This window comes from Phoxinus phoxinus (assembly GCF_949152265.1).
Source record: "Phoxinus phoxinus genome assembly, chromosome: 20".
Classification (NCBI taxonomy): domain Eukaryota; kingdom Metazoa; phylum Chordata; class Actinopteri; order Cypriniformes; family Leuciscidae; genus Phoxinus; species Phoxinus phoxinus.
This window is the reverse complement of record NC_136895.1, coordinates 10,166,463-10,188,270: the sequence shown is the minus strand read 5'-3', so window position 1 is coordinate 10,188,270 and position 21,808 is coordinate 10,166,463. Positions and strand designations below refer to the sequence as shown.

Sequence of the window (21,808 nt, the reverse complement as noted above, 5' to 3'; positions counted from 1 at the left end):
TAAAAAAGGATGTTTTTGAACTTGACTCCTTTTAAAAGAACCAAATAGACCAATTTAAGTTAATCAAAAATTGAACAATAATCGAAAAAACAAACCAGTTCTCGTTGCATTCACACTGTTCCCGGCCTAAAAGTAGAGTCAGATCTCATTTCGATCGCTTTCTTGTTTTTCTTTTCTTTTTGAAACTTGGAACACTAGAATATTATACTGTACTAACTATAAAAATATATATTTCTTTGGTAATTATTATTCTGTATTTATTTTGTGATTGTCATGGTTTTGGTCCACAAAGATGATGAAGAAAGGTGAATACAATCCAAATGCAATATAACTTTAATAAACTTAAAGAAAATCAAACACTCCATATTTATATATTTATTTAGTTCTTTATTTTGATTTTAAAAAAAAAGAATAATAATAGAAAATGAATATTACCTGAATATGAATATTAATTTTATATCATTTTTGAAACAGAGTCTAAGGTCCTGTTTACACCTGGGGTTAAGATTCGTTTTGGTCGATTGGATCACAAGTAGACGAGGGAGACACGTTCCTGTTTACACCTGGTGTTTTAATCCGTCTCTTTTGTCCACTTTTAACCACTTCTGTCCTGATTTCTTCGAGGGGAGGGTCTAAATGTAAATGTATGGGCTTTTTCAGATCTTATATCTTCGATCTAATGGACGCAAATAATATATGGATGTGACTGGAGACGACAGAAAAACATTGCCAAACACTGTTCCCATCGTTCCCGATACCTCCCGCAGAGTTGGTCTAGTTTCACACTCAACTTGATTCAATCGAACCCTGGTGCATTTAGCGTTCATCTTACGTCACAAACGTGCACGGCGCATGATAGTAACGTAGCATAACACAATAACAGAACGTGGTCAATATATTGTATTTTTTATTAATTTGTTGCTATTATGCTCAGCTAAGTAAACGACACTTGGGTTTACTGTGTGTCGGATGAAGGAGGCTTTCTGCTGCTTGCTAACAGAATCTTTTGAGGAAAAAGTGAATTGCCATTAATTTGCTGAACTGATTGCACGCGCTATGCGTGAATACACTGCAGGCTCACTCTCGCTCGTATCCAAAGTAAATCATCAACACTACCTTCCCATGTGTTTTATTGAACTTAATCGTAATCGGCTAAAACAGGTTGCTTTCTCATCCACTCGAGTCGCGGCACGGTTCGAGTGCAACTGAACTCAGACCTCATCGTAAAGGTAGTCTCGGGTTCAGTTCCCCTTTGCACTCAGGGGTCCGAATGACAGCTTTCACATTATAACCAATTTTTCATGAAAATCGTGCCCCGCTCCGAACTAAACTCCGAGTGAGTCAAAACACCCTTAGTGCGTGTTAGAAATCAGAAATGGAGAAAGAACATTGTGCATGGTATGTTTTTCGTCTTCAAACCAAACTGTCTTCCGCCGACAAAGTTTAAATATTGCTGGCTAGAGCTCTTCCCATAATGTTACGCATTAGGTCAGTAGGCGGAGAGTAGGCGTCTTTTGTGGCTGTTTGAACACATTCGATCACATGAGTGTTTACTCTATGAAAGCAATCCGGTCGAATGCGTTTACCTCTGAAAGTGGTCGAAAGTGGACAAGCTCAAAGCGTTTTAGACCCTGTTTAGTCCTGTATTTTTAGCGTCGTCCACTTGTGATCCGATCGACCAAAACGCATCTTAATACCAACAACTGAGTAGTTTACATAGTTTTCTACGCACCTCATTTAGTTAAATCCAAAACGCTAGAAGCTCATCTGTTCCTCTTCTGTGATGTTTTGTTCGCTATCGGGTCTTGAGTTCATTTAGAGCGTTTACAGTTTGCATTACTCAATCTTACTAGACATCTTTATTTTATTGTCGACAAAAGAAACAGCCTTTGGATGAGATCATGGCTATTGAGAGTCTAGCATGTGTTGCTCGTGTGTAATGCGCTGGATCAGGAACAATTCCCACATATTTCTGATAAATGAGAAAGAAATCCCCCTTTCCCACCCACTTGCCAAACACACAACTTCTCATTACTACAGTATTAAAAACAAGCATGGCCTTATATCTCTTATATCTCTTTCAAATACGCATCTGGTTGAGACTCCACCCCGTCCATTGGGTCCAGTTATCAGCTGGATGGACAGACTTCTCCAGGCTGTTAAGATGCTGTGCCAGTGTACAGGATCACATCAAGTCTTATGAATGCATGTAATAGTTGTGCAGGTCTAGCCAGAATCTGTTAGGAAATGGTTTGCTTTAATGTGTCCCAATCATAAAACACCCAAGCGCTGACCCAAGACAATGACGTTTGCTCATAATATGATGGTTTGGGACAGTTAGTAAATCATATCTGGACATGCGACCGAAAACAATGACGTTGTGCTAGCAACTGCTGATCTGTGATTGATGAAATGATTAGGGTCAAAACCGAGGAGGGAACGACGTTCAGACCTCAACACAGAGCGGCTCTCTGATCAAGACTGACGTTCACATCTGGTCAACATGATACAGCTGGAATCATGAGAACTTCTGAACGATCCATTCATGCTGAAAGTCATTTTGTACTCGCAATAACACAATGTATTTTATGAGTGTGTAATGAGTTGCTGAGTTGTTTATTTTCAAGATATTTAGTCGTTGTTTTCGGGCATTTTACATCAGCCACTCAAGTGGACATCAACTGTTTAAAGTTGTGTTTGTTTTATCCATTAATGTGTTTAGCTTGCTGTCAATCATTTCGGATATTTTGTTTAGAACATCATGTCATTGCAACAAACATTGCAACTGTTTGGACAATGTCAGAAAAAGAGGTTTAAAATCATATTTTTTCTTCTTCAACAAAAGGCCAGTGAACTTTAAGAGCTTAAAACTCAGAAAAAAAATGCTATATATAGATATATATATATATATATATATATATATATATATACTTTTATAAAATATATTTGCATTTTTTTCCACCCTCACTGTAATCTTTTTTTTTTTTGTGCCTTAAAATTTTAAGTCGAATCAACTTGGATGTTTAGGTAGTTTAAACTTGAATTACATTAAACTGATGTTAAAAAATGAGTTGAATCTTGCATAACATAAAAAAACGTTGAAAATTGCTTAACTTATAAGTTAAAGCAATGCAAAAACACATTGTAATAACTGTAATATTGTAATATTGTCACAACTCATGGATCATATATTCTTGTACAGTGCTGTTACTAATATTCAGGACGTGTCTAAATACGTTTAGAATTTTTTTTTTTGCTTTTTGTCACAAATAAATGTATTCATACAATTCATCATCTTTAAAAAAGCAACAATATAATAATTGATAACAGGTTTGCAAATGTAACCTAAATTAAGCTGTCACTTAGCAGCAGAGTTATTAAAGTGGTGTTTAAAGGATTATATTTATTCATATTTTAAATTAGCTTTTTCACATTTAAATTGTATTTTATGTTTTAGTAATTTATAATTTTTTTGTACTAAATTTGTATTTTTTTTAATGCTTCATCTTTAGTACTCAATTTTGTTGTTTAACTTTATCATATTTTATTTATTTTCTTTTACCCTTATTTCAATTACCAATCAATTACTCAATAATAATTTTAGTCAACAATAACAACACTGCTTGCCAGCGACTAACTAGTTAACTAGGACAAAATATTGAATTATATATATATATATATATATATATATATATATATATATATATATATATATATATATATATATATATATATATATATATATATATTATTTGTTTTACTTGGATCACAGGGTTGAGTGGTCAAGGTTAATGAATAGTCAATACTACAATTGTGTAAAAAAACTGGACTGATTTTTTTTTTATTGTCTTCCTGTCATGTTGTACAATGTGTCTAAATGATGTACTTTTCTGGGCGCCAGATTTGTTTTTTGTTTGTTTTTTAAACTGAAAATCATGTAGTAACGGGTTGCACACAAAATATGGAACACATACATGTTTTATGGTTTTCAAATGAATTACTTAATTTCCAGTCAAGAATGGGAAGACCTCTGAAGTGGGACTGATATTTAATGTGGTTTGCGTTATGTGGAGCTTAAAAAAAAAAGTAATGGGCAACCAATTAGTCCACTGTCAGATACTGTTCCGTCTTTCAGTCCATCAGCTATCTGACATTGATGCACCTTTTGTTCAGCCTCAGTTAAGTGTTTCAAAGGTCAAGTTGCCGAAACCTTAAAGATTTAAGAGGTCAAAGGTGATGTCTTGATTACCATTCCTCTTTACATCCTGAAACTTGTGGATTAGGCTTGGAAATGCAATTAGGCCACCCAGAATTATACCCAGAAAAAGTATCTTTACGAATCCAATATCAATAAAAGCAAAATCCTGATAATCAAGTCCAGAGTTGTTTTGCTTATTTGACGTTGGAATGGAGTGCTGGCGAGTTCACAGTCTCGAGAGATCATAAACCTCAAGCGTTTGTGTCTGACGCAAGAACATTGCGAACATTTGCTTGTAATCCACGGGCACATCAAACAGAGAGGTTTGCCTGGACTCTGCCAAACACCTGTAACAATCTCTCGCCTATCACACAAGGTCAGAGGACAATGGAAATGAGCAAAGAAGGGTGAAACTTCTGAGCAGCCACTTCTGAGAAATTAGGAAGTGTGTCTCTAATGGAAGACAGAAACTCAAGGCCTTCACAGAAACGGTTCACCCAAAAATATAATGTCATTATTTACTGGCCTTCATGCGCAAACAACGTCATAACAACGTTTCTGCAACATTGACGATTCAAGCCACTATGATTTGTCATATGAAATAACATATAAAGTGAACTTTCCCTTTAAGAAAGGTTGGCTTAGCGGTGATTGCTTGCGTGAATGCTTTTAATCAGACTATTCAATTTCACCATGGGTATGAGCGTTTGAAACACTGCTCTCATTATAGGAGATGGCTGATTAGCCAGAGGAGGGACTCTATTGACAGATTCTGTCACTCCTCAAGCAGCAGGGAGTCCGTTTCCCTCGTTATCTCGGATTTCATCAAGTGCTGCTGGCCTTTGATTGGGTGTAAAGCTTGAGTGATGGGAAAATCACAGGAATGCCAAGGGTCGGAACCTCATTGGAAAGGCAGAAGTCTCAGCTGTAAGGGGAAGATCAAGAGAACATCTCCATGCCATCGCATCTGCGTTCGACCACTTGAATAAGCAAACGGTTCAGAATCAGAATCAAAACCAACATGGACCTGAACATGTAGATCTTTTCCATCTGCTAAAGCAAGGGATGCGTGTCTATGCAAAACAACATCAATCTGTCGGAGAATCACGCAGCTAACTTCTGTTGGCCTACTGTACGGTCGGTTATCCGTGCCAAATTTTTCAGGTAGTCCCCTGAAGTGAGAGTGACGTATAGAAAGCTGATAAACTTTACGCCGTTTCCTCTCTGAGGCCCTATATATCCTAAGTGGTGAGGAAAATATAGCGGCTTTTTTTTTCCTGTTGCTGTTTTGGCTTTCTATGATTGTTTTGATCGTTGTTGGCACATCTGTAATGACTCAAGAGCCAAGAAATGTTCCATATAAACTAAATAAAGCTTGACCAGGGAGTAATAATGAAAACTCAATGAACTAAACATTGTTTAAACACTTTAATGTTACAACAACTAGTGAGCTCCCTACCTAAGAAGCATTATAAGGTGACATGAAGCATTGCTCTCTATCTTTTGGTATTCAAAGAAGTTCAAATTCATTGTAATGAAGGCAATCCCAGAGTGCAATGCAACCAGGTCTGTGGAAAAATGTAATCTAAGATGGCGGACGAGTCAAGAGACAAGTCAATACTGAAAAGCATTGATAAAGAAAGTTAAAATGCATCGTCTTACCCAATATTTGTGTGTGTCACATATTTTTTACTTGTTAGCTTAGTAACATGTTACCATTAAACTCCTGGAATCAATTGTGATTGTACGAGTGTTTCAAATCAGTAACTGTAAAGCATTTAGCATCTAGCGCCATGAGATAAGTCATTTAGAAATACATTTTTATTAATTTCAACAGCCTTTGATTAAAAAAGGGCAGTTTTATTTAATTTTACAATGCTAGGTTTTTGTGTTTAACATTGTTAGCTTAGCAACATAAAAATGAATTGAGTCGAATGCTATTTGAACTCCTCACAGATTTACTGCATATGAAGTATGCATATATATGCATATATGCGTTTCAAATAAGTAACTTGTGAGTAACATTTCAGTTAGAATGCCATTAGCGCCTAGCATCACAACAGTAAGAACGTTTTAAACACATCCCAAGATTCCTGCATTCTGTTAAATTTTTTTGCGCTCCATTTTCGTTGCTTTGGAACGCCATAACACACGTGAACGGCCTCTTAGAAGGCAACTGTCTATGTAGGCAGTAGGTTTGAGAACAGTGCTTCAGAGACTGAACTGTCCTTGACCTGTAACACTTTCTGAACGTCTTGCACAGAACATCTGGAATCTGAGGTGGAGAAGAAACTGGCTTCACTACAGTTTGGACCAGACATACCTTTTACTCCACAAATCAGAATTTCACACACCAACCATATCAATCAGATCGTAATCTTTAAGATTTGACAGAACTAGCTACAATGCAAACATTTTCCCAAACATTCAATTTATGTGTAGGTATAGAAGATTTGTTTGTGCACTAAGTGCAGTGAGATTTGATTTGTAGTGAGTAAAGGCAGAAATGGATTTCGAGGACAGTAATATGAGTTTCTTGAGAGTAAAAGTTAAGATAATGCAAGTGAATACATAGCTTGCTTAGCAAGATATTTAGAGATAAGAGGCACGATTAAGAGGAAAAAGTAAACAGTTTGATTGAGATTTAAGAAGGTCAGGAAAGCATTATGAACTTTAAGTGACCCGTCTGTAAATCTGCAACAGTTCTGCTAAAAAAAAACCATTAAGAGCCAGTTTCCTAGATAAAGATCAGGTTTTGACTGAAAACTCAATTACTGATGAAAATCAATACTGCAAGACTAGACTTTCAAACATTTCAAGGCAATAGAATGGGAATTCCCAAGTGTATGTGTGCTATTACTGTGAGAATGACGGCGATGTTTGTTTTGTTTTGTATCAGGTGGCTGACCTACATCCACTTTCTGTTTATCAATGCCTGGATGCATCGAAGTCTCATCGTTTTCCAACTGTTTGTTTAGGACGAACACAAGGAACGTTCAAGGTGTGAATGTTCTTCTTGTCATTATGTTTACTCCTGTATAAACAGGTCTGGAGAAAATTGGCGTCAGGCCTCTAGTGTGCACTGTTGATCTGTTCCCAAGGCAAACAGCACAACTTCAGAAGAGAAATTACATTTAAGTAGCGTATAAATTAAGGCATGCTTGGACTTTTAATATACTTTGAGTAAAAATAGTCTTGAGTTAAATAAAAAATATTTTTTTGGATTTTATTTTGACTTTACAGAGTACTCAACAAAAAACTCAAAAAGTCAACTAAGAGCAAATATTTCCTCTCTAAATAAGAAATCTCATCAGTCACGGAAAAATATACAGTTGCATTTGCTGCGTTTCATGAAACTGACACTCGCTTTGAGAGTGGGAGAAGTGTTAACATCAATATACCACCTCATTTATCTCCCACATTCATCAATTTCCTTGTCTTTTCCCATTTGTCTTTTTTCAAACTGTCCAGAAAGGCTTTTTGTGGTGATGGAAGACATAGACTGACTTCTTTTTTTCCTTTGGGTCAGTGACAGCTAGTCATTCGAATTACCCACAAGCGCCGGTTGTAAGTTGTGTTCTGGGTCATCCGCATTAGCAGTGTAAAAGAGGGAATGGGAAACCAAAGGCATCTTGTTCATTTATCAGCTTTAGATTTACATTCAAATGGCAAATAATGGATGTCTTTGCAGGAATAGCTTTTAAAACCCTTTTTCATGGAGTAAAGTCACTGTCTTAGGACTTTAAAGAGGTGTTCATTTCCCCAGACTCAGTTATTTAGTTTAATTAAAATCTGTTTATGCAATTGTTTGTCCCCATTTATTAGGTCTTTGTAAAAAGCCTTTAAACTGACTGGTGCACTTTAAACCAGCAAAAGAGAATGAATTTGTAACTAAACACCATTATTTTATGTTTCAAACAGACCAGAGCAAGCAATTAGCTGCCTATAAAGACAGACCTTCTGTCAGCTTTTAGTAACTCAGTTAGTGTCAAATTCCCTCCATGTAAACATTGTGATTTACGACACAAATGTCCCAGAGTTAAACCATATCTATCTATCTATCTATCTATCTATCTATCTATCTATCTATCTATCTATCTATCTATCTATCTATCTATCTATCTATCTATCTATCTATCTATCTATCTATCTATCTTCACATTCCCCAGTGGATTTGAGGGCATCCTCATGTCTTTGTCTTATGAAACCCCGTACTATGTAAGCCTGGTCTGTAAAATATCCCACAGATGGTGATTAATCTTCCAAGGCGGGTTTAGATGCTAATTTTTCATTTGTGTCCTTGCGTTTGTTTTTACAGGCTTTGTGAGACTTTGCAGCAAAGATTAGGAGGTTGTTGTACTTCCTCAAACTCGCTGTTGGTGCCAAACTTCAGATCGGTGAACTTTTGCAATCTTTGTGTCAACCACAGTCAGCTAGCACTGTGAAATAACATTAGATTCAACAAGAACCACAAGATCTTTTTAAGACCAAGAAATAGTGAGTCTGCTGGAATCATGTGATAGCTTTGTGTGAGGAACACAACAAAACTTAATTTGTTATTCATGTGATTGTTACATGAAGATTATTTTTCTCTATAGCTGTAACGATTAATTTATTTTGTGTTCCACAAAAAAAAGAAAGAAAGAGCATACATGTTTAAAAGTATATGTGGGTGAGAAAATTATGTCAGATAAAAAAAAAATTGGGTAAACTATTCCTTTAAAGGAAAAATGCAATAGGACCTAAGCTATAGCCTTGAGGTACACCATTTATCAGATGCCGGTAAAGTTGGTTTAGACGACACGAGGGTGAGTAAATAACAACATTTTCTTTTGTTTTCTAATAAAAGGAAATGTGTTGTCTACAGAATTATAAACAATGACTTCCCATTCAGTGTGTGTTGAAGAACCCTTAAGGAAAACATAAACTAAGAATAATGGTCTTCTGAAGACCAGCACATCCCACTGGAGGTTTCTGTGGTTGTGACCTACATGTTTTTGAGTTCGCTGCCTATTTAGGAAGAGTGTGGACTAAATTCCTCTCTCTAGGGGGGGGGGGGGGGGGGGGGGGGGAGTGTGTCTCTACAGACACCCAGCGCTGATGAGAGGCCTCCGCTGCTGTACATTCAGCCCCAGAGTTGTTTTCTTCATCACGCTCTGCAACGCTCTGAACGATGTCATGTCCCTAAAGGGCCATGGGGTGCATGTTTAATTGCTTCAGTCCTGGGCTGGAGGTGTTGAAAGTGTGCTCGCAAAAACACATGGACACACACATGGACGTATTTGCTACTTAAGTGCAGTTTGGGGGAGATAATCAAGTCAAGTGAGGCAACCCAAGTCCTGTCAATGACCCGAACCAAACCGAAGCCCCGGCTGCTTTGCTCAAGGCACACTATCATTATCTATCATCGTTCTGCAACTTAAACTGCTTTAGATGAGAGTGGAATGGCTTTGGCATTGATTAATTGCCCCAAGGTTGCTGTGTTCTGGTCTGAGAGTATGATTAGAAAAATTCAGCAGATTGACCATGATGTTTAGGGTTTGGGTGGACGTTTTGTCTTGCATTATAAAGAATGAGGTCAGGACACTTCAACAGGAGACACAACTGAACCGAAATGTTGCTCTAAGTGTAGATATGAACAGATAATAAATATATTTTTGAAGGTTAGAGAGTAAGAGGGAAGAGTGACCGACTTCCAGTTTCCTGCACAAGTAGAAATCAGTTGTAAGTTATCCAAGAAACATACTTTGCAAGTAAGCAAACGCAGATGCGACAGCTTGTTCAGTGCACTTCAGACACGCTGTACTGTACTGAACATACTTAGCATGTTGAGTATATTAGCTTATTAGGCTTGCGGTAAAAAAACTAGAGGAGTTACCCTTGTGGAAAAGTAAGTATTACAAGTATGTACTAGATAGTCAAGTCAAGAAGTCACCTTCATTTATAAAGCGCTTTTAACAGTATGGATTGTTTTAAAGCAGCTTTACAGTGATAATAGAAATTACCGTAAAAGATTGTTTATGCTTTTCCTAAATTGAAATTTCTATTATCACTGTAAAGCTGCTTTGAAACAATCCATACTGTTAAAAGCACTTTATAAATGAAGGTGACTTTGTCAAATTAAAAGTTTTACTATAAAGTCCATTTTAAATCATTGATTTAATAATATTTTGTCATACTTTAAAGAAGTACACTTATGTTGATGTGTTGACTAACATAAAACAAATGTAAAGTACTTGATTGTAATTTTAACTGTAGTGTTATTCAATATTACATTTAAAGTTGATATATTTTAAATGTACTAAATTGCAACTTCATCATTACAAATATATTTAAACGCTTGACATACAAGTTCAAATAGAAATGACATTCGAGAATATTTTAGTTTACGTCCAATCTTTTCTCTAAATATTCAGAAGGTTTGTTCTGAGAAACTTCCTCGTCTTCACCTTTCCTTCCTCCAATTAGCAGCATTCTTCTCCCTGGCTCTGTTCAGTGTTACTGTCCCGATAGTGTCATTATCCCCCGCCAGAGCCCGGGACCCCGAGTCATCTGCAGTGCTTATCTCCTGCACCTTTTTTGCCATGGATTCAAAGGGGTTACACAGGCAGGGGTCATCACCGTGACGCAGCACTGAGTCAGCTATCAGGAACTGCATCCCACAGGTCACATACCGAGAGCCAAAGAGCTGTATTTTTGCGATGACAGAGACTGTAATAAAAATGTTTTACCGTCTTACTAAGATTTGCCCTCTGAGGGCTATTGTGAAAATAACCCAGCTTAATTTAGTGGTTCTCTTTGAAATACGCCACTGTGAACCAGTCAAGAAGTCTTGAAAATTTCAAATAAAAACATGGACTAATTCAATATGAATCTTCTTATACAACCAATATGATTTGTGTTGGACATTTGTTTTTTAGGTCGAACTGCAAGACACAGTTGGTCACATGATCTCAATATGTACATATGCTAGCAGTTTCAGAGTAAAGACTCATTTTAATCATATAAATTAGTATTTCAGATTACGGAAAAATCTGTTTCCCAGGTTTCTGTTGATGAATCTTCATTGTATGTCCAGTGTTTTGATAATATCTGAGATATTCCTCTCAAATCTTCCCGTTACACACACTATGAAGCGAAGCTGTCAATATGACAGTGGGTGTGAAGCAAGAAACCCTTCCTGTCGTGGAGAAACTGAGACATTTAGCCAGTCTCAAATGCCAGGAATGTTTCTTTTGGTTTTAATCCACCCATCTGTCGGAAAGAAATCCCCAAATTTGCGGGAGTTTTACTGGTAAACACCAGTGGGAAAGTCAGCGGATACTGGAAAATCAATTGTATGCGTTTCTGCCAGAAGAACTTCATCTTCAGAGGTTAAACAAGCAGTTTAAAAGTGAGGAAGTTGACTCAATTCAAAAATAATGAACAAAGTCATTTTAAAGTTGAGATGAAAGTACAATAGCTGCTTTTCAATAAAACACTGCGTAGTAAACTACACTTCACACATTAGCAAATGAGCAAATTAGATATTACACTACACATTTTTCAGTCATATAAAAGAAGAACCACTGTTTTTTTGTGTGAAGATTTTTCAGTATCAAGCTACATTTTCCATCATTAGCATCATCATGACTAAATGCTAGCATCACACTGTAGGCCGATAGCACACGCAGCTTTATAGCAGAGCAAAAATTAGGTTATAAACAAACACACTTGTCTAGTTTATTGGTTCAAATCAAATGATCCATTTGACTTATGCTAATGCGTAACTTCTAGTAGCTAATTTTAATAAGCATAATAGGACACATTAGCTACTACATTACCTACTGTTTGGTGTCAGTACAGTTGTGTAGAATTTATAGCCAGTTAAAAAAATAAAATAGATTCACTGACTTATTTGCAGTTTATAACACAGTACTACAGGGTTGGTATAATATTGTGGGTGGATCAACTATGATCAGGGTTGCCAGGTCTGCGCAACAAAAGTAGCCCAACAGCCAATCAAAAATAGCCAAACGCCATTTTCTCCCTGGTGGGGATGGGCGAATTCTCTGCTGAATTTGTATGTTGCGGAGGTGTTTTAGGGGTGTTGGAGCCCCAAACCTGTATGTTCTGGGAAAAAAAATCAACCCGCAGAAAACCCCCCAAATCACTGCACCCACAAAATGTAGCCACACTACGGTTTTTACACCAAATAAGTATTTTTTTGCGCATAATCACTACTAGCTACTGTACATTTTTTGGCAGAGTGACGTTTGGCTGTTTAATTTAATTTTATTCTTTATACAGATACTATAGGTTCGGTAGCATGTATATGATTTTACCACCCAAAAAAAAAAAAAGTCAAACGCAAATTTAGAACCATCATGCCCCTCAATAGCTTGTGTTTGACTTCTTCATAAAACCGTCATATTCAGCTATTTCAAAAAGACTTTTGTTTACTTGATCTAATTTCCTGTCTTCTTTAGTGTGGCTTTCAAATCAGACTCTGAGATACCTGCAAGCCAAACAAGTCACTCCTCTCCATTAATGAATAACGTCTGTTTTTTGCGTCTCGCTGCCAACCGTTGTATGTCTGCCGCCCCGCGCTCGTAAACAGACGGCGCCCCTGAGATCATCTGCACGTTGGGAGTCTTCTATTAACAGCCATGGAGATAATGGGAAGCACATTACACTGAAGGTACAGCGCGCTGTCCGACGCCACTGTATACAGTACCTTCCTGTGAGGAAGCCGCCGAGCCCCGCAGGTCCCGGGAGGTTCTGAGGGGTCAGAAACAGGGCCGGCTGGGACGTGCTGATAATGGGAGATGCGACTGTGTGGCGTGGGTGTCCAGACAGACAGTCGCAGAGCAGTCCGCTGACGTATCGCTGGGTGGCTGGGCGTTTTTCTAATGCGGCCCAGAGATTACGTCCTTATAAGTGATAATGTGGTTTAGTGGGGAGGTGAGTTCATTACAACTCATTAGTTGTTGGTGTACATTGAGTTTTGTTGGGTAATATCTTTGGAAGCATTTTATTTCGATGATTCACTTTAGACATTCTACTAACTATAAGTAACTTTGCAACTACATGTCAACTAACTCTTATTAGAGTATTAGTAGACTGTCTGCTTAATATCTGCTGACACTTTGATGGTCAGACCTCATCAGACATTCAACTGACTGTAAGTAACTTTGCAAGTACGTCAACTTATTCTACTAACCCGGACCCTAACATCACATGAGAGTTAGTTGACCTTTAGTTGCAAATTAAAAAGAGTTAGTTGACCTGTAGTTGCAAATTAAAAAGAGTAAGTTGACATGTAGATGCCAATTAAAGTATTAGTTTACTCACCCTAATGCCATCCAAGATGTTCATGTCTTTCTTTCTTCAGTGGAAAAGAAATAAAAAATTTTGAGCAAAACTTTTCAGGATTTTTCTCCACACAATGGACTTCAAACGCAACCAACATGTTGAAGTCCAAATCAATGCAGTTTCAAAGGGCTCTGCACGATCCCAGCTGAGGAATAGGGTCTTATCTAGCGAAACGATCAGTCATTTTCTAATATATATATATATATATATATATACTTTTTAACCACAAATGCCCGTCTTGTACCATCTCCGAGATGCGCTACGTATTACATCATCACGTTGGAAAGGTCACAAACGTTTTTTTTTTTTTATTTAAACAAAGATGTCCCTTCCCTACCTTTTTGAACCACACAGACAAATAACTTAGACAGATGACGTGAACCATGACCTTTCCAATGTCGCAGACCAGCACAAGACGAACAATTGTGGTTAAAAAGTATATACATTTTTATTTTTTTTAGAAAATGACAGATCGTTTCGCTAGATAAGACCCTATTCCTCAGCTGGGATCGTGCCGAGCCCTTTGAAACTGCATTGATTTGGACCTCAACATGTTGGTTGCGTTTGAAGTCCATTGTGTGGAGAAAAATCCTGAAATGTTTTCCTAAAAAAAAGTATTTCTTTTCCACTGAATAAAGAAAGACATGAACATCTTTGGCATTGGGGTGAGTAAATTATCAGGAAATTTTCGTTTTGAAGTGACCTAATCCTTTAATGAGTTAGTTGAACTGTAGTTGCTAATGAATGAGAGTTGATTGACATGAAGTTGCAGCGTTACTTATAGTTAGTAGAATGTCTAAAGCGGAATATTGAATTAAAAAAAATATATATATTACTTTTATCATTTAAATATTTTTATCTATTTTTTACACAATTATAATTTTTATTCATATTTTTATTAATATATAAATACATTTTATGTTTAACAAATCATCAATCTATAATTATTAGGAGCATACTTGTATAATAATACTTGTATAATAATGCTAAAAAATTATTATATTGCTGTCGTCGCTGTTCTGATTTCACAATTATTGTATACATTTACATAGTGCAATATTATGTGGTTTTATTGAATTAAATTTGAACAGAAACAAAGCAAAAACTTGCAAAATACAGTAGCTTAATTAAGTCTGTAAATTTTCAGGAAGCAGAGGTTAATGGCTCTCTTCCTCTGTTGCATTGTGTCTGTTAAAGCTGCCTGACCCTGCTGATGTCCTCACGGCCATGGAAAGAAGGAAAGGCAGCTTGATCTTGATCTAGCTTGATCGTGTCTACTAGCACTCTTCATTAAAGACTTGAGAAGATTAACCTGAAGATTTCAGACTGCCACAGTAAAGAGCGTAACTATTAGTGCTATAGATTTGACCATTTTCTGCTGTCTTTTGGTTCTCTCTATGAAAGTGAACGTCAAATTTAGTTTTTGAGTGTCGGTATGTAAGAGTGTGAGTTCTGACCTGTATGCGTGAGCTGTAGTCGTGGTATATTCTGGTTTCCAGCATTACTGGACCGTATAAGAGGCAACAGCGAGTGGAGCAGAAAGACCAGCAGGGGACCGTCTCGCCCAGCCCTCCTCAATCCCACAATCCTCATCTCCAGCTTCCTGTTGTCTGACAGTACAGGCTGTCTTCAATGTCACATCACCTTCGTAGTGCTGGAGAAATAACAAGCAGATATGAGCATGTGCGTTGAACACAATGTACACAATGTAAAAAAAATTCGTTAGAAATGTACAAAATGTATATAATGAGCGAGTACATCATGAATCTATCTTCCAATCCAAACCATGTTTTTATCTCATTCTGAATCACTACGGTACGCCTATAAGTGTTTATATTCAGACTATTTTAGATAGAACATAATAATATAATATAATATATTAATTAAATAAATATAAACTATATTTACAATTAAATGAAAAGCAATTCAACATAGAATTATACAATTTTCAAAAGTTCAATTTTTTATTTTTATTTTATTAAAGTGTCTATAAATGATCTATAATAATTCATAATGGACTACTATTTTGGAGAATAATTGTATATTTTAATCATCCTTTAAAAAAATAAAAATAAACAGTTATTTACAGTAGTGTCTTATGTCGCTGTTATATATTATATAAAAAAATGTAAGACACATACACTATAAAAAAAAATTACATCCCCAAGTCAAAATTTTCTAGTGACTGATAACATCTACATTTTTCAATTAGTCTGACATATTATTTCTCATTGAGCCAATGTTAACAGACTATTGCAACAATTAATTCAATTTATTTTACAGAATTTCACTTGGGCCAATTTAAAAATTTAGCTGTGACCAGTCACTAGAATATTTTGACTTGGAGAGGTTATGAAAGTCGAAATTAGATATAGTAATAATACTGTAAACATGAAACGCCATTCACAACCTATTTTGTTTCTGTAATCTGTTGCTAATCAATATTAAATTATAATAATATAAAACTGTTCACTCCGCAATTGCTAATAAATTTCACAAATAATTGCAAAGCAATGGCTTGAAAACATGAATAGGTGTGTGTGTGTGTGTGTGTGTGTGTGTGTGTGTGTGTGTGTGTGTGTGTGTGTGTGTGTGTGTGTGTGTGTGTGTGTGTGTGTGTGTGTGTGTGTGTGTGTGTGTGTGTGTGTGTGTGTGTGTGTGTGTGTGTGTGTGTGTGTGTAAAATTGAATGAAAACATATTTAAAATGTATAGAATTATATAAAGGTTAAATAAATAGAAGATTATGTAAACATTAAATGCTAAATGCAAAAAAAAAAAAAACGTTTCCAAGTTGAACTTCAATTTCATTCAGAAGTTTTTCCACATCAAACTCTTTTTTTTTTTTTTTTTTTTTCAGTATGAACAAAACTCCAGATGGCATTCTTTCACAATGAGACATTAACCCTGTAGATGTCATCTTTTCTAAACAGAAAACAGAATGTGCAATGTTGGCCTGAGCAACACAAGCACCACCCAATGTGGTTTACAGTCTCCTCAGGTCAGAAAGTGCTTAACAACAGATGCTACCCAAGAGCGACTGATTCTCAGCACCGACTGGAAACCCGAAACCCTCCAGAGCGCGCGAGCGGCGTGCCGAGCTCACACGACTGCGCGAGAACAAGCCTCGCGCGGAGAAGGAAACCGGGAGCATTGTCTCGAGAAAAGTTCCCATGGCTAATCAGATGCCCTGATCTTTATTCCCTTTCCTTTCAGAGGTCACCCTACATAAACAGATCGCATGCGCAACCTAGAAACACTCGAGCGGCTTCCTCCTGTAAACGCTAACCGCTAGTCACCGTCAAAGGACACGCAGGAGTTCAGTCCAGTGGAATGGATTTCATTTGTCCGTTTCGTACAACGCACAGTATAGAAAGTTCAACAATTGGCGAGCTCATTGAAAGAGCAGCACTTTTTGTGTTGGCGCTCAGGGGAAGCATTTTCCCATCATGAGGGTATTGTATGTTGCGCCACTTAGACTCGCGAGGGGACCCCTGGGGACGGTTTCGACACGAAAAAAGGGCTTGAGCTCAAACATATGCAAAATGAAGATAGGCTTTCTCTATTGCTCCATTCATCACCTCAAAATCGAAGCTCATTACGCTGTTATCCGGCCATAATAACTCCATTCAAGTTCCTCGAGTTGCGGGAACCAAATGCTCTTCGGTGCGCAGAAAGATTTATCGCGAAATGTGTTTTAACCTGAAAATCAGACATCAAACATCCGGAATTCATTTCCCAGTGTAACCGAAGTGCTCGGGATCAGGATTTACTGTGCTGGCGTGAGCGCAGGTGCTCAAGGAGAGATCAGGGACTCTTATTAGCTCCGCTTGCTGACTCAAACCGTATTAATCTCCCTGAGAAAGCAAAAGAAAACATCATTCCTGGCCCGACAACAACTATGCGTGAGCCGTGCAAGGTGGTGATGGTCTGGCAGATACTAATAGAGGCACATTTTTCATTAGATCATTAGAGCACTTGTGGTATTCTTTAGGTCTCGGTTTAGCAGATATGCATTCAGTTGGGAGAGCAGGAGAGATTTGAATTATGTTGTATTGAAACGTCCCTTCGGTGGCCTTGGTTTTTATAGAATGAGTGGGATATGGTTTCAATCATTACTAATGGCTCTTTGGAGACGTGTGACCTATTATGTGCTGCTACTAGAGTCGGTAACATTGTACGTTTACTTTTGACTACTGGCGTAAAGTCTGGTCCACTTTGCAACTTATTCTGAGCAGAAAACTTTGAATATACTTTATACTTTGAATGCCGTGTAAGCCGCTTTCCGATAAAAGCGTCTGCCGAATGCGTAAATGTGAAGGATAGTGAGCCTTTGTGAATATTGATGGGAAAGAAAAGAAACACAGATGTGTTGAATCAGATTGACGTGCTCCCTGCAGACAACAGTTCGTCATCAGCTTTTTCAATGTGAGGAAAGACAACAAACAAACACTAACTGTGGGAAAATCATCAAGCTTCGGGAAGAGGAAGTAGTTGATATTAACTCACTTCCAGACGACAAAAACCACACGACTTCAACCAGGAGAGAAATGGCAGCTCTCACACCGGATACAGACCCTGTTCCCCTACAATGGTAAGAATGAAGAAAAACTAGAGCCTGTCAGGGTCACGTTCGAAAAATGACCTAATTTACAACCTTGACTGGCAAAGCTTGAAGAGTGGCTTCAGACATTGTCCTAGACTCATTTAAAAGAAAAAAGCCAGGTGCTGGAACAGTCCAAGCCTCACGAGTTGAGCACACTGAGGTTTCATCTGGTTCAAAAAGCCACCCAAGGGAAGGTGGAAAGACTGCAAACACCTTCACAGGCAGACGGGGAAATAATGATCCCTGGAGGGCGACACATAGTAAGGGACTTTGTCAAAGTAATGGATGAGCACTCTCGCTTCCTCTCGGGCTTGTGTCCGGACAGAATAGAGGGACCGGCGGGGAGTCTTTCATCGCTCTGCACCAACAATCTCTGATCCGATCCGACAAAAACCCAGCACTTCAGACTCGGTCACCTTTCCCTGCATTCACACGCCTCTAGTGGCACCAAACGGAAGTGCAGTCTGTTTAACTAAACGTGAGTTTGGCCCAAGACTAACTTTTTCATTAAAAAAATGGTGGATTATTTTTTTCATAAAACATGTTCTAAGCATCATATTTGTGAACAAACTATTTATATATTTATTTAAAGCAGATTTATACACATTCTAAAACATAAATAGCACGAAAACCAGCTAAATATTGTTCAAACATCTGATAAAGAACATTTACCATTGGGTAAACGTCACATTTCGTCAATGTGCTATCAACACAATACAATCTTTAATATGAGCCTTTTATCATGGTAATGGTATATGTATTTTTGTTGAAAACGTTTACATTACGGCAAATTTGTTTTTGTGTTTTTATCAAGCTTGTATATTTGTATTTGAGTATTTCTTCAACCATGGCCACTTTTATATTGCATTTTTGAAATTTGTGAAAATTCAAATTTTATATCATGGTAATGGTTTATCTAGGCTATTATTATATAGTAATTTTTGCTGAAAATTCAATAAAAAAATGTATTTATATTTTAAATTACCAACACTCTTATGGCAATTCATAACTATTTGATGTTTTGGCAAATTGGTGGGGAATTTAATTACATGTTTTTGTGATATTATCAAGCTTACGTATATGCTTATATTAGGGTGTTTCTTCAAATATGGCCAGCTTCATATTTCTGGCATTTTTATTTCTTTAAGTCGTAGAAAAACAAAAATCACATTTTGCAAACAAATCAAATCGCCAACATGAGATCTCATTAGAACTAACATTGGAAAAATAAAGACTCTGAATTCTGATTGGCTGGTTTTACATTTTTTACATTTTTAACTAGTTATTCGTTGACTTGTTAGGGACTCTTACCAGTTTCTTCACGTATGGTCAAACCAAACTAATAGCCGTACAAATACCATCACATATTATAAGTCGTCATATCGCCCAGCTCTAATTAAATTTGTTCTACTTAGTTACATTTAACTGTATAAAATGAAAGTGGATTGAAAAAATGAGCAGCCAAACTCAAATGGTACAAAGAGAGTAGCAGAAAATTACTTATTCATTGAAAGTCTTAATGTGAATGAAAAGGGGCCGGTCGGCACATTAAGATCCGCCCCGAGCTGTGAAAAGATCTGCTACCCGTGAACAAACAACACTGGGCTCAACCAGCCGAAAAACAAGCAACTGGTCTCCCGTTAAACACTCACAAAGACACCAGCTTAACATGCTGGGACACTAAACACATTCAAAACCAGCCCTATTCTTTCCAAACCGCTGCCATTCAGTTCAAAAACTCTGAATTTTTCACAATTCATTGGTCTTTTTATAATGCAAAAATCCGCAATTTAGAGAAACAACAGTCTAAAGGTTTCTTGTTCCCAGGGAATGATTCACTGAGTGAGCGAATGTGGATACAGACGTCTTTAGGCCGTTCATCCAGGTAATGTTGCATTGGTGAGCTTCTGGCGACACAAACACAGCCCATGCCAGCGGGTTTTGTAGAAGAAAAAAGGATACTTTACATGAACTCCTCCGCTTCACAACTCATTAGGACGACTTTGGGTTTTCAGGAAGGATTACAGTTTCTCTGCAACATAATATGGAACAAATGAGCGACAAATGTGTCGAGTGCTAGAGGCCGGGAAGGTTATCTGAGTGTGTTTGGTAGGTGTCGTGATGGAAGACCTCCAGCCTCACTGCAAATATCTATGCAAAGGCAAAAAAAGTTCAATCTACTACTATTAAAAGTAATTTGTTCTTTTGTTTTGACACGCTTTAAACTGCTTAATGTAGAATGTAAATTAGAAGTTGGCAGAAAGCCATCTATCAAGCTCTTTGAGACCATTTTAGAAGAATGTAAACTGGTTATGAACTCATTCTCAATATATCAAAATCTAGGAATTCAAAAGCTGAAGAACAAAGTGGGCAAAACTTTTAAGTCGGTTGTTTAATTTGTTTTTGTGGTATTTTCAAGTTTATTTGTGTGCTTTGTATTACGTTTTTTTTATGTTTTTGCTAGAATTCTTTTACACTGTAACGAATTATGATCAATAAGTTATGACAACCTATATTTTGACATTACTTTAACTCATCAAAATAAGTTAAGCGATTTTCTATTTTTTTACAAGCTATACAAGATTCAACTCGTTTTTTAAAAAGTCAGTTTACTGTAATTTAAGTTGGAATGACTTAAACATCCAAGTTGATTGTACTTAAACATTTAAGGCAGAAACTTTTTTGTTATAAATGCTTTTACTGTCACCATTGATCGATTTAATGCATCGTTGCTGGATAAAAAATAAAAATAATAATAAATCTATACTGACCCCAAACTTTAATAAGTAATTTCACACCTAGCAATTTATGTATCCTATATAGACACAATTAAATAATATTTTCACACTTCATAATATTTTTTTCCACAAAAACTTAAAAAAAAGGAAATCAATTAAAAAGGTTACCCCCAAAAATACAGAAAATTAATACAAATTAATCAACCAATAAAACTCCACCACTGGGACATAAAAGTGCTCAAAGTTGAAGTCAAACACCCATTTATCAAAGTCTAACATTTTGCTAACGATTTTTCACTTTTCATTTAGACAACAGCGAAACTTTACTGACTTTTTGAATAATCTTATAGTAGCCCTTTTATTTAAATTCAAGGGTGGTGGGAGGCCAATTGAGGTTTGCGATCATGTGAACGTTCAGCTGGACAATAACTCCCTCATTCCTCAATAGATGGACCCCCTAGGCAGTTTTGGAAACTCTGGTTTCCTTCATAACCAAATAACCAAGCGTGGCCGTGTTGCATGGCTGCTGTGAAGACTCAACGTTTTGCCCTGCATGAGATCGTTCAACCGTGCAGCCCTAAAACTCCCACACCAACACCCCAGTGATCTTCAACATCCCAATCTGCTCCTCGAGTCCAGTTCTGCACTGAAGTCAGTGATCAACAGACCCGAGAAAGCACTTCTCCTTCACATACCAGCCCAACTCTGCAGTCCTCACCTCCAGACACCTACGTCTGACAAGGTGGGGTGTAACAAAATGAAGAGAGACAGATGAACTGTCCACTTCAGCTGTTTTCAATCTGACAGGATCCAGGGCTATTGGCCACTTCTGCCTTAAGGAGTGATGTGATGGGGTGCCTGAAAAGGCTAGAAGTTATAATAATATTTAAAATGGTAAAACATCTGCCTCATCT

The 21,808-nt window shown here is 37.1% G+C and overlaps 1 protein-coding gene across 3 annotated transcripts in view; it reads right to left on the bottom strand.

Annotated features, from left to right (window-relative positions):
* Positions 1–21,808, bottom strand: part of LOC306987786 (semaphorin-3D) — a 54,100-nt gene that overhangs the window by 16,617 nt on the left and 15,675 nt on the right. For all 3 annotated transcript variants that reach the window (XM_079592336.1, XM_079592338.1, XM_079592337.1), the window contains one exon: positions 15,010–15,206. In XM_079592336.1, coding sequence (XP_079448462.1) covers positions 15,010–15,145 — 136 coding nt within the window. In that variant the 5' untranslated portion in view covers positions 15,146–15,206. The remainder of the gene's footprint in view (positions 1–15,009; positions 15,207–21,808) is intronic.